The sequence below is a fragment of the Megachile rotundata genome, chromosome 11 (assembly GCF_050947335.1).
Source record: "Megachile rotundata isolate GNS110a chromosome 11, iyMegRotu1, whole genome shotgun sequence".
Classification (NCBI taxonomy): domain Eukaryota; kingdom Metazoa; phylum Arthropoda; class Insecta; order Hymenoptera; family Megachilidae; genus Megachile; species Megachile rotundata.
This window is the reverse complement of record NC_134993.1, coordinates 15,565,671-15,580,740: the sequence shown is the minus strand read 5'-3', so window position 1 is coordinate 15,580,740 and position 15,070 is coordinate 15,565,671. Positions and strand designations below refer to the sequence as shown.

General features: G+C 38.3%; 1 protein-coding gene across 18 annotated transcripts in view; it reads right to left on the bottom strand.

Moving 5' to 3' along the window:
- Positions 1-1,153: 1,153 nt before the first annotated feature.
- The window catches only part of p120ctn (adherens junction protein p120), a 46,421-nt gene continuing 32,504 nt past the window's right edge, over positions 1,154-15,070 (bottom strand). For 12 of the 18 annotated variants that reach the window (XM_076536984.1, XM_076536983.1, XM_012290983.2 and 9 more), the window contains 5 exons: positions 2,644-2,768; positions 2,110-2,334; positions 1,764-1,899; positions 1,572-1,701; positions 1,154-1,518 (listed from right to left, as the gene is read on the bottom strand). In XM_076536984.1, coding sequence (XP_076393099.1) covers positions 1,433-1,518; positions 1,572-1,701; positions 1,764-1,899; positions 2,110-2,334; positions 2,644-2,768 — 702 coding nt within the window. In that variant the 3' untranslated portion in view covers positions 1,154-1,432. The other 6 variants (XM_076536987.1, XM_076536988.1, XM_012290992.2 and 3 more) reach the window with 5 other exon arrangements.

The following is a 15,070-nucleotide window of genomic DNA, read 5'->3' as shown; positions in this document are numbered from 1 at the left end:
ATTAACATTATACACATGTGTCGACCACATGTCATATGTGAGGTAAATGTACTTCTAGAGCTAAGTTCTTTTTTGGAACTCAAAGTGTTCAACATCATTCTATAATGAACTCATGCCTCTTTAATGATGTATTCATATATGAACTATTAACACTAAATACATGTATGTATCACATGTGACATGTGAGGTAAATGTACCTCAAGAGCTGAGTTCTTTTTTGGAACTCAAAGTGTTCAGCATCATTCTATAATGAACTTATGCCTCTTTAATGATATGTTCACATATGAACTATTAACACTAAAGACATGTGTGAATCACATGTGACATGTGAGGTAAATGTACCTCATGAGCTAAGTTCTTTTTAGGAACCCAAAGTTCAGGATCACTTTATAATCACCTCATGCCTCTTCAACGATTATGAACATGTGAACCCATTCACATATCACTTCTCTGTTAAATTGTGCCTAACGAAAAGCAAAATTAATAGTTGAAGTCTAAAATTGACTTAGTCGTTACACTACCCATTTGCTAATTTCATGACAATAAAAAGAGGACATCCTCATCGATTCAACCACGTATTTTAATTTCGCCTGGCAAAAAGAATTTCTCAGAATTAACGAGATTTTCCAGATTAGCTCGTGCGTCGGATAGAATGTAATTAAGTTGAAACAGGAAGCCCTCGGGCCTCCTTCGATGCATCCCTCGAGACAGGGTTTCCTACCATCTTTGTCCACCTTTTTCTCTATATTACGGACATTGGGTAAATAATTCCTAATCAATTTACTATGAATGTATCGAGTAAGGGTTCGACCAATTAAGGTCCCAGACGTAAGGGTAGCGTGAGAGGGTGAGTTCGAGGAGGTTAATCGCAGAAAAGAAAACGGCACGGGCCCCTCGTGCAGATGTCTCGTCAAGTCGCACCTGGCGGCAGGTGGTGGCTACCGTGGGGGTTCCTGTCCACCTTTCACCCCCCTTCCATGCCTCGGTTTCCTGAAGTAGAACACGCGCCACATATGATCGAGCACGTGGAGCACCAGAGTTTAAAATCATGCTGATGGACACCGATCTATAGGTGCCGCTACGTACATATCTAACCATCATGTCAGATGACAGGAAACATTCCTCTTCAAAGACACAGATCGAATTACACAGATTGGGCAAAATATATTTTTATTCATTTTCTCAGGGTTTTAAAGGTACAACAGTGGATAGAATGTGCTACATATTTCATAACATTAGTAATTTCATTAACGTTAACTTGAACTTGTGGAGACTTTAGGGACTTTAGGGAGGCTTTAGGCGAAGCTTGGTCAACCTTATGAAGCTTGTCGTTGCATTATTTTTCTAAGACCCGTTGACTTTAAGTTGATCATATTCTGCACCTTATGAAGCTTGTCGTCGCATTACTTTTCTAAGTCCCGTTGATGTTAAGTTAGTCGTACTCCGCGCCTATAGTGATGCTCATCTCGTCTGAGACGATCTCCGTCTGATGGTACCAGCGGTTCGTGTCCAGGACAACTGTTCAACACATCAAATTGAGGATCTCCAAATTCGATTATTCGGAAACTTACTTATGTCGCCAGGGTGTACCACGACCTCCAACCTCCTGCACGTGTAGTGGCATTCCCTAGGCGGTTCCAAGATCCACAGCTTCTCTCCTTTGATCTGAGCCTGCCAGGAGGGATGCTCCACATTGTCCACCTGGAATAGTTCGTACAATAGAGGAGGCTCGATAAGTACCAGCTTGATAATGCAAGGCTTACGTGCATAGGAGCTCCATAACCGTGGCTGCCCATGAAAATCCAGTCGGTCCTCTCGCTTTCGGCGGTGTCAGGCAGAAAATAAGGCTTCCGGTAGTGTTTCCTCAAAATATTCCCTATCTCATCGTCACAGTTGCTCCTAAAAATCAAAATTCCTTAACATCGAATAAAAACTGTTTCTAGGTAATTCACGAGATGAGTACAGTTAAGCTCGTTAGCCGGATTGTGTGCATACGTGTGAGCTTTAGGGCAGTTATCGAAGCCTCGAAACTGCAACTTCACGGGCACCTACTTCCGGAGCGCCACAATTTCGAAACACTGTCCCAAATAATTCTGAGAAATCACTTACCAGCCCACGTACCACGGTTTAGTGCCCTTTTCCAGGAGAGAGCGACTGGCACTCATGTTGAAAACCTCCTGCAGGTTCTTGAACTCCGTTTTGTACGGGAAAAATTGGCAATTCGCGTCCTCGCCTTCGTACAGGGATTTAAAGAAGGGGAAAGAGAACACGCTCGGGGCTGTCCAGTTCTGGGTTGCGTCGGTGACCACCACTGGGCGACCGCTGTAGGCGTAGCTGTTGAAAAGCAACTCGGTTTTTATGGAAAATTTAATGCATTATAATTCTCTTTGCACTCAATTTTGTTTTGCAGTTAATTTTTACCGAGCAACTCTTTAATTTATAAAATGGATCAAGGCAGTGGTTCTCAGATGTGTGCTACAGTGTGGAGTATGTGACATTTTTCGTTTATTATAAAATATGTGGAGGCAATTTATTTATTTAAGGTCCAAGTATATTTATGGAAAGTCAAAGAGAAATGTAGAGACATGACAAAGTGCAAAGAATTAATGTTAAGATCATACAAATTGCAGATTAGGAAAATACCGTTCCTCGAATGTGGCAGGATCCACATTGGATATCCTGTCAACCTGTTGAACATCCTGGCAAATCGAACAATCCTCGGCCGGCCGGAAAATGTTCTGCGTGAACGAGGGAAACTCTGCCAGACACTTAAACATTTTATCGATTAACTATTTAGATATATTTATATGAAGACTCATCAAATATTATTGAGCTCTAATTTATGTCTCCGGGCGATTTAAATATATTTACTACACACAAATTGAATAAAAATGTGAATAACACAGGAAATTAGAAATGCCATTAAAAATTAAGAATGACAGAACGGTATTCACTAAAAAGAGATTGAGATCAGATTCTCACCTTGTCGTAGCGAATCGATAGTCCATAGTTCCACAAAAATTGTCCCAGAATCCAGGCAGGAATCAGTAGGATCCACAGGTGTGTCCTGTGAACCTTGGAGCTACGGGGTTTCAGCAAGGAATAAGCGTGGAGCAGTTTCAGTGATCTGCTTGGTAGTCGTGCTCCTTCGATTTTATTCAACAGCGAACGCAATTCCTTCCTTGCGAGCTCTAGACTCTTTTTGGAGGAGTCTGACAGCTTGTTGCTGTTTATGTCCGTCATGACATCAAATTGTTAACCACTCAAGACTTGGTCTTCGGAACTCAAGGAATTGGTGTTTCAGATTTGGACCTTAAGTTATTTGGAGGGTTGTCAAGTTTAATCACTGCGGACTTTTGAGCTCTTGTGGACCTCAAGTTATCTGAAGGATTATATATTTTAATCACTGCGAATTTTGAGGACCTTGGACCTCAAGTTATTTGGAGGGTTGACAATTCTAATCACTGTAGACTTTAGGTTCTTGTGGATCTCAAGTTATCTCAAGGATTATATACTTTACTTACTGCGGACTTGGTGATCCTTGGACCTCAAGTTACCTCAAAGATTTTCAATTTTAATCACTGTGGACTAAATCCTTCTTGGACCCCAAGTTATCTGGAGGACCGTAAATTGCATCACTGCAGACTTTCAAATTTGGACCTCAACTTATCTGAAGGATTGTAAGTTTGATTCACTGCAGACTTTAAGGTCCTTGGACCTCAAGTTACCTCAAAGACTGTCAATTTTAATCACTGCTGACTTTGAAGGTCCTTAGACCTCAAGTTATATGAACGACTGTAAGTTTGATTCACTGCAAACTTTAAGGTCCTTGGACCTCAAGTTACCTCAAAGATTTTCAATTTTAATCACTGCTGACTTTGAAGCTCCTTAGACCTCAAGTTATATGAAGGACTATAAGTTTGATTCACTACAGACTTTAAGGTCCTTGGACCTCAAGTTACCTCAAAGACTTTCAATTTTAATCACTGCTGACTTTGAAGATCCTTAGACCTCAAGTTATATGAACGACTGTAAGTTTGATTCACTATGGACTTTAAGGTCCTTGGACCTCAAGTTACCTCAAAGACTTTCAATTTTAATCACTGCTGACTTTGAAGCTCCTTAGACCTCAAGTTATATGAAGGACTATAAGTTTGATTCACTACAGACTTTAAGGTCCTTGGACCTCAAGTTACCTCAAAGACTTTCAATTTTAATCACTGCTGACTTTGAAGATCCTTAGACCTCAAGTTATATGAACGACTGTAAGTTTGATTCACTATGGACTTTAAGGTCCTTGGACCTCAAGTTACCTCAAAGACTTTCAATTTTAATCACTGCTGACTTTGAAGGTCCTTAGACCTCAAATTATATGAAGGACTATAAGTTTGATTCACTGCAGACTTTAAGGTCCTTGGACCTCAAGTTACCTCAGAGACTTTCAATTTTAATCACTGCTGACTTTGAAGGACCTTAGACCTCAAGTTATATGAACGACTGTAAGTTTGATTCACTGTAAACTTTAAGGTCCTTGGACCTCAAGTTACCTCAAAGACTTTCAATTTTAATCACTGCTGACTTTGAAGGTCCTTAGACCTCAAGTTATATGAAGGACTATAAGTTTGATTCACTGCAGACTTTAAGGTTCTAGACCTCAAGTTACCTCGAGGGTTATGAATTTTAATCACTGACAGATTATGCTGTCGTCGATTTGAGATTTAGTATACAGCACCCTGAGGATGTTTGAGTAAATATGTCGAGGTGTTTGTTCTTAAAGTACGGCCATCAGGAGTGACAGTGGTTATGGTCGACGTTGAACTGCGGCAGAATCCTTTCACGAGGTTCCACTACGCCAAAGGACCCTCGCGCGTGGGGATGATGCGAGCACAGGGGTGTGAAATGAACAAGAAGCTGGTATCGCGATTGATTGAAATGAAATTTGTGGGAACTGGGGTCGAAGCAATTCCCTCTTTCCAGGGAATTTCAATCGTTGTCGATAAAGGTCATTAATGTCATCTTTTAAACTCTTCAGTGACCACCCCTTTAATTTCACCTTCCATTAAAAAATAATACAAACACTATATTCGAAACTGGTCACATCTCTTGACTTCCATAATTCTAATTAATTTTTAAAATTAATAGTAAATTTGTCTACTAAAATTTTATTTAATTTTCTTCCTGGGTGAACTCTTCCCCCAAACATTTTATATAACCTCGTTATTCAAAAAATAAATTATTCAATTTGATTTCGTGTCATTTGAAAATAATTTTTGAAGAGTTTTGGGATATTAAAAATATGCGTTGTTTTTGTTCGGCCATTTTTTCGACGATTTCCATTTAGCAGGAGCATAAATTGGAAAAAGGGAGTATGACCCGCGTTAAACCGGCGGTCGAGTGGATGCTGTCGACTTTCTTATCACACGGAGCAGGTGGTGGTGTTCATTGAGCCGTGAGGATTTTCTTGTTAAAATACAATCATCGAGGCAACCGTTATCGAGCGTTCCCATTTCTTTAACGCGTTTCATTTCCACGATGAATCGATCAATCTCCCGTGAATTTCCGCCAAAAATCGATTGAAAATATTTAGAAAACTTTCATCGTACTGCGTGTTCAAATCATATACGATATTGTCCCATTATTTTTTAAATAGAAAAGATATAAACAAGTTCGGTGTAGAAACAAGATAAACCTTTCTGTAATTTCAACTATTTTTGAAGTTGAGGGAAAACGACAATTGCAAAAATAGAAAGGGTTTCGATTGCCAGAAGGGGTTCGCGTTTTACGATTGCAAATTGACAATCTACCTCGCAATCTATTTCTTCGTTAACAATTATCCGATGCGAATTCGATATATTTTTTTCTTCTACGATATTCGGAATAAAATGGCGGAGAGGCAATGTAGGAAGAGCTGGAGCGAAAATATCATGAAAATAAAGGATAAAAATATTGTGAAAATAGAAGACAAAAATGTAGTAAAAATAAAAGACGAGAATATGGATAAAAATGCAGAAGATAAATATTGTAAAAATAGGAGACAAAAATATAATAAAAATAAAGAACAAAAATATTGTAAAAATTAAGAACAAAAATATTGTGAAACTAAAGAACAAAAATATAGTAAAAATAAATAACAAAAACATTGCAAAAACAAGAATAAAAATATAGTAAAAATAAAGAATAAAAATATTGCAAAAATAGAAGACAAAAATATAGTAAAAATAAATAACAAAAATATTGTAAAAACAAGAATAAAAATATAGTAAAAATAAAGAATAAAAATATTGCAAAAATAGAAGACAAAAATATAGTAAAAATAAATAACAAAAATATTGTAAAAACAAGAATAAAAATATAGTAAAAATAAATAACAAAAATATTGGAAAAACAAAGAACAAAAATATTGCAAAAACAAAGAACAAAAATATTGCAAAAATAAACAACAAAAATATAGTAAAAATAAATGACAAAAATATTGCAAAAACAAGTATAAAAATATAATAAAAATAAAGAACAAAAATATCAATAAATAAAAACAGCTCTAACACCTTCCCTTAAAATAAAAATTTTGTAGAACAGGGAGGGTTGAAAATAAAGTGGTACACACACGCTGTGTTCAGCGCAATTAAATTCTTTAATTGTTGTCAGTCGGGTTCGAAATACACTAGTCGATCGTTTATCATTAATAATTATTGTATATACGTGGTACTCCTCCGGATATAAATAATACGACGTCAATAAAATAATGACAATATGCGTTCATCCTCTTCGTTTCACTTTCTTAACAAAATTACACGTTGCGTTATTATATTAATACCTACTTCGCACAATGTCTCGTGTGAAAAAACACGTACACTGAGTTAAATAAAAAAACGACGATGATGATGAGAATGATCGAATGACGATGATAATATTTATCCCCGCCGTGTTCTCTGGAGGGAAAAGAAGCTGAGGATGATCCTAAATACTCTTTAATATCAATTATTAAATAATAATTGAATCACAAAAACAAATTGCAATTTTTAAATTATTAACAAATACATCTTTCTTCGAATTTTATCAAATGGTAAAGTTTCTTGGAGAAACTTAAATTGTCAAGAAAATTGATTTGAAAAGACACTTGATTTGAAAAGAAACTTGAGTTGAAAAGAAACTTGATCTGAAAAAGAACTTGAATTGACAAGAAACTTGAATTGACAAAAAAACTTGAATTGACAAGAAACTTGAATTGAAAAAGAACTTGAATTATCAAGAAACTTAAATTATCAAGAAACTTGAATTACCAAGAGACTTGAATTATCAAGAAACTTGAATTGATAAGAAACTTGGATTATCAAGAAACTTGAATTACTAAGAAACTCGAATTGACAAGCAACTTGGATTATCAAGGAACTTGAATTACCAAGAGACTTGAATTATCAAGAAACTTGGATTATCAAGAAACTTGAATTACCAAGAAACTTAAATTATCAAAAAACTTGAATTGTCAAGAAACTTGAATTACCACGAAACTCGAATTACCAAGAAACTTGAATTACCAAGAAATTCGAATTACCAAGGAACTTGAATTACCAAGAAACTTGAATTATCAAGAATCTTGAATTATCAAGCAACTTGGATTATCAAGAAACTCGAATTACCAAGAAACTTGAATTACCAAGAAATTCGAATTACCAAGGAACTTGAATTACCAAGAAACTTGAATTATCAAGAATCTTGAATTATCAAGCAACTTGGATTATCAAGAAACTTGAATTACCAAGATACTTGAATTATCAAGAAACTTGAATTACCAAGAAACTTGAATTACCAAGAAATTCGAATTACCAAGGAACTTGAATTACCAAGAAACTTGAATTATCAAGAATCTTGAATTATCAAGCAACTTGGATTATTAAGAAACTTGAATTACCACGAAACTCGAATTACCAAGAAACTTGAATTACCAAGAAATTCGAATTACCAAGGAACTTGAATTACCAAGAAACTTGAATTACCAAGAAATTCGAATTACCAAGGAACTTGAATTACCAAGAAACTTGAATTATCAAGAATCTTGAATTATCAAGCAACTTGGATTATCAAGAAACTTGAATTACCAAGATACTTGAATTGTCAAGAAACTTGAATTGTCAAGAAACTTGAATTACCAAGAAATTCGAATTACCAAGGAACTTGAATTACCAAGAAACTTGAATTATCAAGAATCTTGAATTATCAAGCAACTTGGATTATTAAGAAACTTGAATTACCACGAAACTCGAATTACCAAGAAACTTGAATTACCAAGAAATTCGAATTACCAAGGAACTTGAATTACCAAGAAACTTGAATTACCAAGAAATTCGAATTACCAAGGAACTTGAATTACCAAGAAACTTGAATTATCAAGAATCTTGAATTATCAAGCAACTTGGATTATCAAGAAACTTGAATTACCAAGATACTTGAATTGTCAAGAAACTTGAATTGTCAAGAAACTTGAATTACCAAGAAACTCGAATTACCAAGAAATTCGAATTACCAAGAAACTTGAATTACCAAGAAACTTGAATCATCAAGAAACTTGAATCATCCAGAAACTTGAATCATCCAGAAACTTGAATCATCAAGAAACTTGAATCATCCAGAAACTTGAATCATCACGAAACTTGACAATTTTTTTTAAATACAAAAATTGCAAAAGAAATTACAGAATAATTTTCTAAATTTAAAAAACAATAAGTTTCTAAATAAAAAACCAGGATCATCCCCTTCTCACCCCCGCGTCGGAGCTACATGTTACAATTAATGCTAAATGCGTGGTGAAACTCCTCTAATACATCTAAAATGCACATCCATGCTTACTTTTAATGCTCGTTTAAATTTTCTTGTATTTTTCCTTAAATACGTGTACTTGCAGCACTGCTATCTTTTTTTTGTTCTTTTCTATATACTCGTGACACTCTTGGTGTATACGTGTGTGTGTATGTTGTGTGTATGAGCCACGTGTTCTATATAATATGAGAAGAGATGAAATTTCCATTTTTTTTTTTTCTTCTATCTTCTGTGTCTTCTGTTTATTTCCTCTTCGGCCATCGAAGGTTATACGTACCTCGAAGAATCTTCGTTTACTTTCGTTATTCGTTCGTTTCTCGCTGTTTCCTCTGTTCATGATCTGATGGAATCACTCGGGCTACGCTATCAGTCTTCTCGAGTGATCGATGATCGCGGTGAAGGGGTGAACTCGTGATTTTACGATCGATAGCACGGATATTGAACTCGATTGTACTCTTCGTAAAAAAGTTGGTCGAACTAATTCGGTGCGAACCCCTTGGACGTTACTACGCACTCGCATCATCGAATTAACCTCGTGTTTTAACCCCCAAAATTTAAAAAAGTCAACTTCTGTAAAATTCATCTACTGGTATCAAGTGATTATGAAAGATTTTTGTTGCTTCAAAACGAACCTTCTTAAAATTCCTGAACATCGAGTTCAATTCGTCGTTGGTAGACAGCTCCTTAGGCCGGCGACAAAACGTGTAAAAAACGGTTTAAAAATCGCTAGTAAAACGCGACAGTTAGAAAAGTTCGAGGCTGACGAGAATCGTCTCGATCGACCCTTCGTTAAACGATTCTACAAAGTTCCGAACATAACCAAACCGAAAGGATCGACCTCTTTGAGCATCAAATTCGCGTTCGATTCAGGCGAAGCCTTAAACAAAAGACCGACGATAAATCGTCCCGACTTGACTCAGAATTTTAATAATACAAAATAAGAATTTTAATAATACATAAAATTTAAATAAGCTCGTTAAAGAAACGCAATTGCATTGCGGTAGCTGCCGACGTAAAATAAAATTGCAAAGGTCCCTGGAAGACGAATACGCTTCGCTTGATCGAACGAGCCTCGTGAGACTACAACAGCTCGTTTATACAGACTCTTCTTTGTACGCAGGGTGTCCGAAACATAAATATGTTACAATTACGTCAACGTAATTACGACCCTTTTACGGGGTTAATCCCCCTATACGAATAATTGATTCAGAACTGTAATCAGAGCCCATATGGTATGCTTGTAAATTATAGACTCGATTACGCCATAGCAACGGTTCAATAATTAATTCGAATAAGAAATAAGACACCCTGTAACAGGTGAAACGGGTTATCCTTTGTTCACGAGGCATCAGGGTACAACTGCACTGTGCCGAGGAAATCGGATTGGAGGATCGAATTGTACTTTTTATGTCAGAGAAACGTTAAAGACGTCAGACGTCTCTCTTAGGACTAGGATGAAATCGGTACTTTAATTCTTTGAATTTTCTTTTTTTGCGATCGAAATTTTTTACATATTTACAGACTATTGCCAAGACAAATCATTTGTAGTTATTAAAAATTACTGTTTGTTGCTTATAAAAGTATTAAATCGTCAAAGGAAACTGATATAACTTCGTTCGCGTGCGGAGTACGGCTGTGGCGACGTTCGGCTCCGCTCGGGAACGATCGGCACTCCTCGTGTGGCGCCTATTACGAACGCCTACAGTGAAACTTCGAGTCCTCGAATCCTTCAAATCCTCAAATCCTCCACAAATTACAAAGTATTAATTTCTCCACCTGAATATAAACAATTTCCTCGGCACAGTTTCGATCTACACGAAATTTGTCAGCCTCCAGGATTTTAGAAAATCGTCGCGTCTCCCTCCACCGATTTTTCTTTTGTCGTCTTAATCCTCGTAGAAAATTAGAAACGCTGTTACACGGAAACGATATAAAGCGGATATCAAAATGTCGGTTCGTTCGTGTCGTGAACACGAGGATTTTCCGTGCGCGACTCGTGTCAACGCTGAGAATTTCGCGAATCTATGATCTACGTTAAATGCTTGAAATCTGATCGGGTCGAAACTTTGCGCAGTTACAGAGAAGTAATTCCACAAAATACTTTCCCTAAACTTCGTACTTATATTTAACTGTGAGCATGTTACCCGTTTATTGTAATTATATTGCCTTCTTATTGCCTCTATAAGAGAATTTGTGGAATCAGAAAGATTTTTAGAAGTGAATTTTGCGGGATTACTTGGGAAGTCTGCACAAAGTTTTCTAGTCTAAATGCACTACGTTGCCTAAATTTTGATTCGTACCATTATCTTCTAAATTACAGATTGACACGAGTCGCGTGCAGCTCGCTCGAGCGGAATGGTCCAAAGTCCTCTCTAAGAGGTTTTCGTTTTACAGTCTCGATAAGCTCGAAGATGTCTCGCGCGGAGAGACCTCGCTTTCCGCCGAAATTCCGCGATGTTACACTGTCACAGTGTTCGTCGTCTTACAATAGAAATCGCATACACCTGGCAGAGTAACGAGTGGCGCGTCGACGATCTTTGTTTCTCCGATCTCGTCGCTCGAAGAACGATAGTCGCCTTAAGAGGAGTATATACAAAACTGGGGACAGCTAGGAGAGAAAAGGAGATATCGTGAACGTTTGGACCGGTTGACACGATCGACGAGATCGAGCGATCGTGCGCACCATTCGCTATCAATCAAAAATTTGAGATCGTCTCACGTTCGAGATCGCTAGGACAATAACCTTGTAACAACTATAGCTTGTAAAAAGAATTTTCATAGAAACATTCAATCTTAAATAGTTAACCCAGATAAAGTTGTAAACAGAGGATAGTCTCAAATTTTTGACGAGTACATGGGATCAAACGAATGGGAACCACATATTTGGAAACTACGTGTTCGCGTGAAGACGGAAGGTTTTCGAAACGTCTCTCAGGCAGGCCTGATCCGTTTTCACGCGGATTTTGAGACAGCCTACATATCGAATGAATGGAAAGAAACGCTTGATAGCGGTGTTATACTTTCACGTGGCTAAATCACTCGCACACTCGATTCAACTGTCGTAATAATATTATTTTTAAGAAATAGAACAAGGATATATTTATTTGTATATATATAATATATATGTATATATATCTATATATATATAATATGTATATCGGCTATCAATAGTCATATCTCTGTCAAACGTTCGATAACATTGAAACATCACATTCTGTCCTTTCATTCTTCCTATAGCTTGGTCTCGCGCGATACAAGAAGAAGAAAAATCGTAATAACGTGCGGAGGGCCACCGCGTGGTCCCCCGGCAATATATCTGTTCATTTAGTCGCTCGAGAACAAGAACGAGACGCAAAGTGCTTGTTTCGCGAGTGGACAGCTTCACGGGGCAAGCAGACGAAAGAAACCATGCATACAAACGCGTGAACACATACAATCACTCTCTCTCCGTGTTTCGTTCGTGAAACGATTTCAGAACCGGAAGAAACAAAGTGCAGCTCGCTAATTGTTCGGCATCCTCGTAACATGCCACACCCACAGCCTCAGAAGTTTACATAATACAATAATGTAGTAATCGATACGTACGCGTGTGTCGGTGTGTGTACGTGTGTAGAATGTATGTCTATATAATATATTTATATATTCATTCGCTTATACCCTCCTGTGTATTTATAGCCACGATGCGAGCACCGTGTTCTATATTCATTAATAATAATAATATTATTATTAATACCGTCTACTTATTCTTAGTAGTACTTTTGCGGTCACCGCCTGCGTACACATGTATGTATACATATACATATATTGTATGTATTAATTTAGAATTGTGCAATGAAGGTTTAGAGCCATTAGTGCGACTACTGCTGCGGATGTGGTCGGACAAGTCGCTTTCCACCTACTATACATTGAAAAAAACGTGGGGTGCGGATTCAATGTTCCAAGGAAGTCTATACACCTCTATACCCTTCTTGTCCTCAGTCTTCTTCCCTCGATCACCAATGCCCTATCTTCGAAGTCCCTTGCTCAGGGAACGGACCAATCTTCCTATCTCTTAGAGGGACCTTGCCACGTGTTCGCCTCTTAAATGCCCTATCCAGTCTTCCGTATCCAGAGTTCTACGCTGAACTCGGCGAGACGACGCTTTCAGACACCGAGTTCCCGTGCACCAGAGTCCCCATCTGTCGCTGGTAACGCGAATCTAGGCTCAGGACAGCAGGTTGCCGGGCTCCCGTCGGACGCTGAACACCCTGTTATACCCAGGAATCACCGGCGGAGGCAGCCGTCGAGTTCGGTGGCACGTTCACCGTCGCGGTGCTCGCTGAACCGTCAGGGACACCCACCACTCCGTCGGCCACCCATTGGCCGGTGGGCGCACCGGCCGCCACGCCTACTCCAGGACCCACCGGGCCCTGACCCTGGCCCTGGCCCACCCCCAGCTCATACTGCCGCTTCTTTTTCTTCTCCAAGTTAACTTGCGCGTAGAGCGGCTCACCGGGTTTCGGTTGCTGCAACACACACACAAGCCAACGGTTAATTAAGGCCCTGGCTCTTTGCCGGGGGTGGATGAGGGGAGGGGCGGGCTGTGCTGCAGGGCGCAGGGAAATGGGCCCGGTCGACACCTGCTCCTCGCGTTTTCAGGGCTATTTCGCGTCTCGCTTTTTCAACCACTTAGGGGAGTTACAGTTTTACTTAGGGTCCTTTTGTCAACCTCTGTCAACTTCTCAGGTACCTTGAATATAGGAGCTCATAGGTGAAAAGCCAAGAAATGTAAGATACTGTCAGATACTCTTTTATTATGCTCGATTAATTTGGATATAAATAGATTATAAATAAGTTCGTGCAATAGTCAACGTGTCACTATAAACCATGCTTCGAGGTGCGTCTAGCTTCTTTAGTACGATAAAAGTTTCATAAATGTATGAATGTACGTGTACAAAAACGAAAAGTAACAATTCCTCTGTCACTAAAAGAACTTTCCAATCCTACCACTATTTTGTGCTGTACCCTGCTGATGAACCGAATCCCTACGGTTTCATTCAACGTTCTATTACTCTCCATAGACTCTCTTTACTTGGATCAACGAGTCGAAATTAAGTCTAAACGTATACTCGGTTAAGGAAGGGAGGCCTAAAGGCCTTGAATGGAAGTCATTAGGAGAACCTGAAAGATCTTAGGAACCTAAGACTGGGAACTGAGGCAACTTTGTACAGTCGCAAATTGGTACGAGATTAGGCAGCGATCAGCCTTCGAGTTTGTGCGTTTTCGTTGACCAAAGGTCGAATTTTGAAAGACGGTGCTCTGACGATTCCCTGGCTGGCGCTCCCTAATCGTAAAAACGTCGAATATTTGGTCCGGTAATCTCTTATGCGAAGACTCAAGCGAAATGTGTTACCTTCTATCAAAAGCCAGTAAATTAAGAGGAAACTATCGCGTCGGATGAAGATCTACATCGTGAAGTTTATTTGGATGTACATTTTCCTCGAGACGCGTGTTGTTATAAGATATTATGTAAAAATGCTAGATACGTGATAAATTCCATGGACTGACGCGTGGCCGCGTGATCTACAGGTTAATACTGTACTCTAGCGAATATGCTGCTCCACATAGTGTGGAACTCGTTATAATTGGTACTCGTTAATTGACTTAGTTTATACATCTATGTTAAATGTTCGTTAACACGTTGACTACCATGAAAGTGTCAGCAAATGAACTAGCCATTAAATGAATAAGTCAATTTGAGTCAGTGGAAATGAGTCAATTGATAAGAGTCAAATGATAAGTCAGTACTCTGAAACTAATTCGTGATATTTTTAATAGACCACCTTGTATACCTCATAACGAATAATATCGATGACGACAACATAGTAAAAGCATCTTCAATGTGACAGTCAACGTGTTAATCAACTACTCTCTCCTCCGCCGTATCACAACTATGTATTCACCTCTCGTCACTCAACTTCCTCTCAACGCTCCATTCGACGCTTGCTTGAAATGTCACCATTTCGATCCTGATGCAAGCAGATAAATAGCATAAATAAAATGTCCTGCGATTAATGTACTCCATGCATACACGCGTGTATCCTTGCCAAGCATCTCGGTATATAAATATAGAAGTGTTAACAGAAAGAACTAAGAGAGCAACTAATTTAATCTGTTCTACGTTAATCTTGTTTTGATACATCGAGTTTAGCTCTCGTTACGTCAACCCTTTACACTCTTGTTTATTGGACGTGTTATGTCGCAATTACTCTTTGTT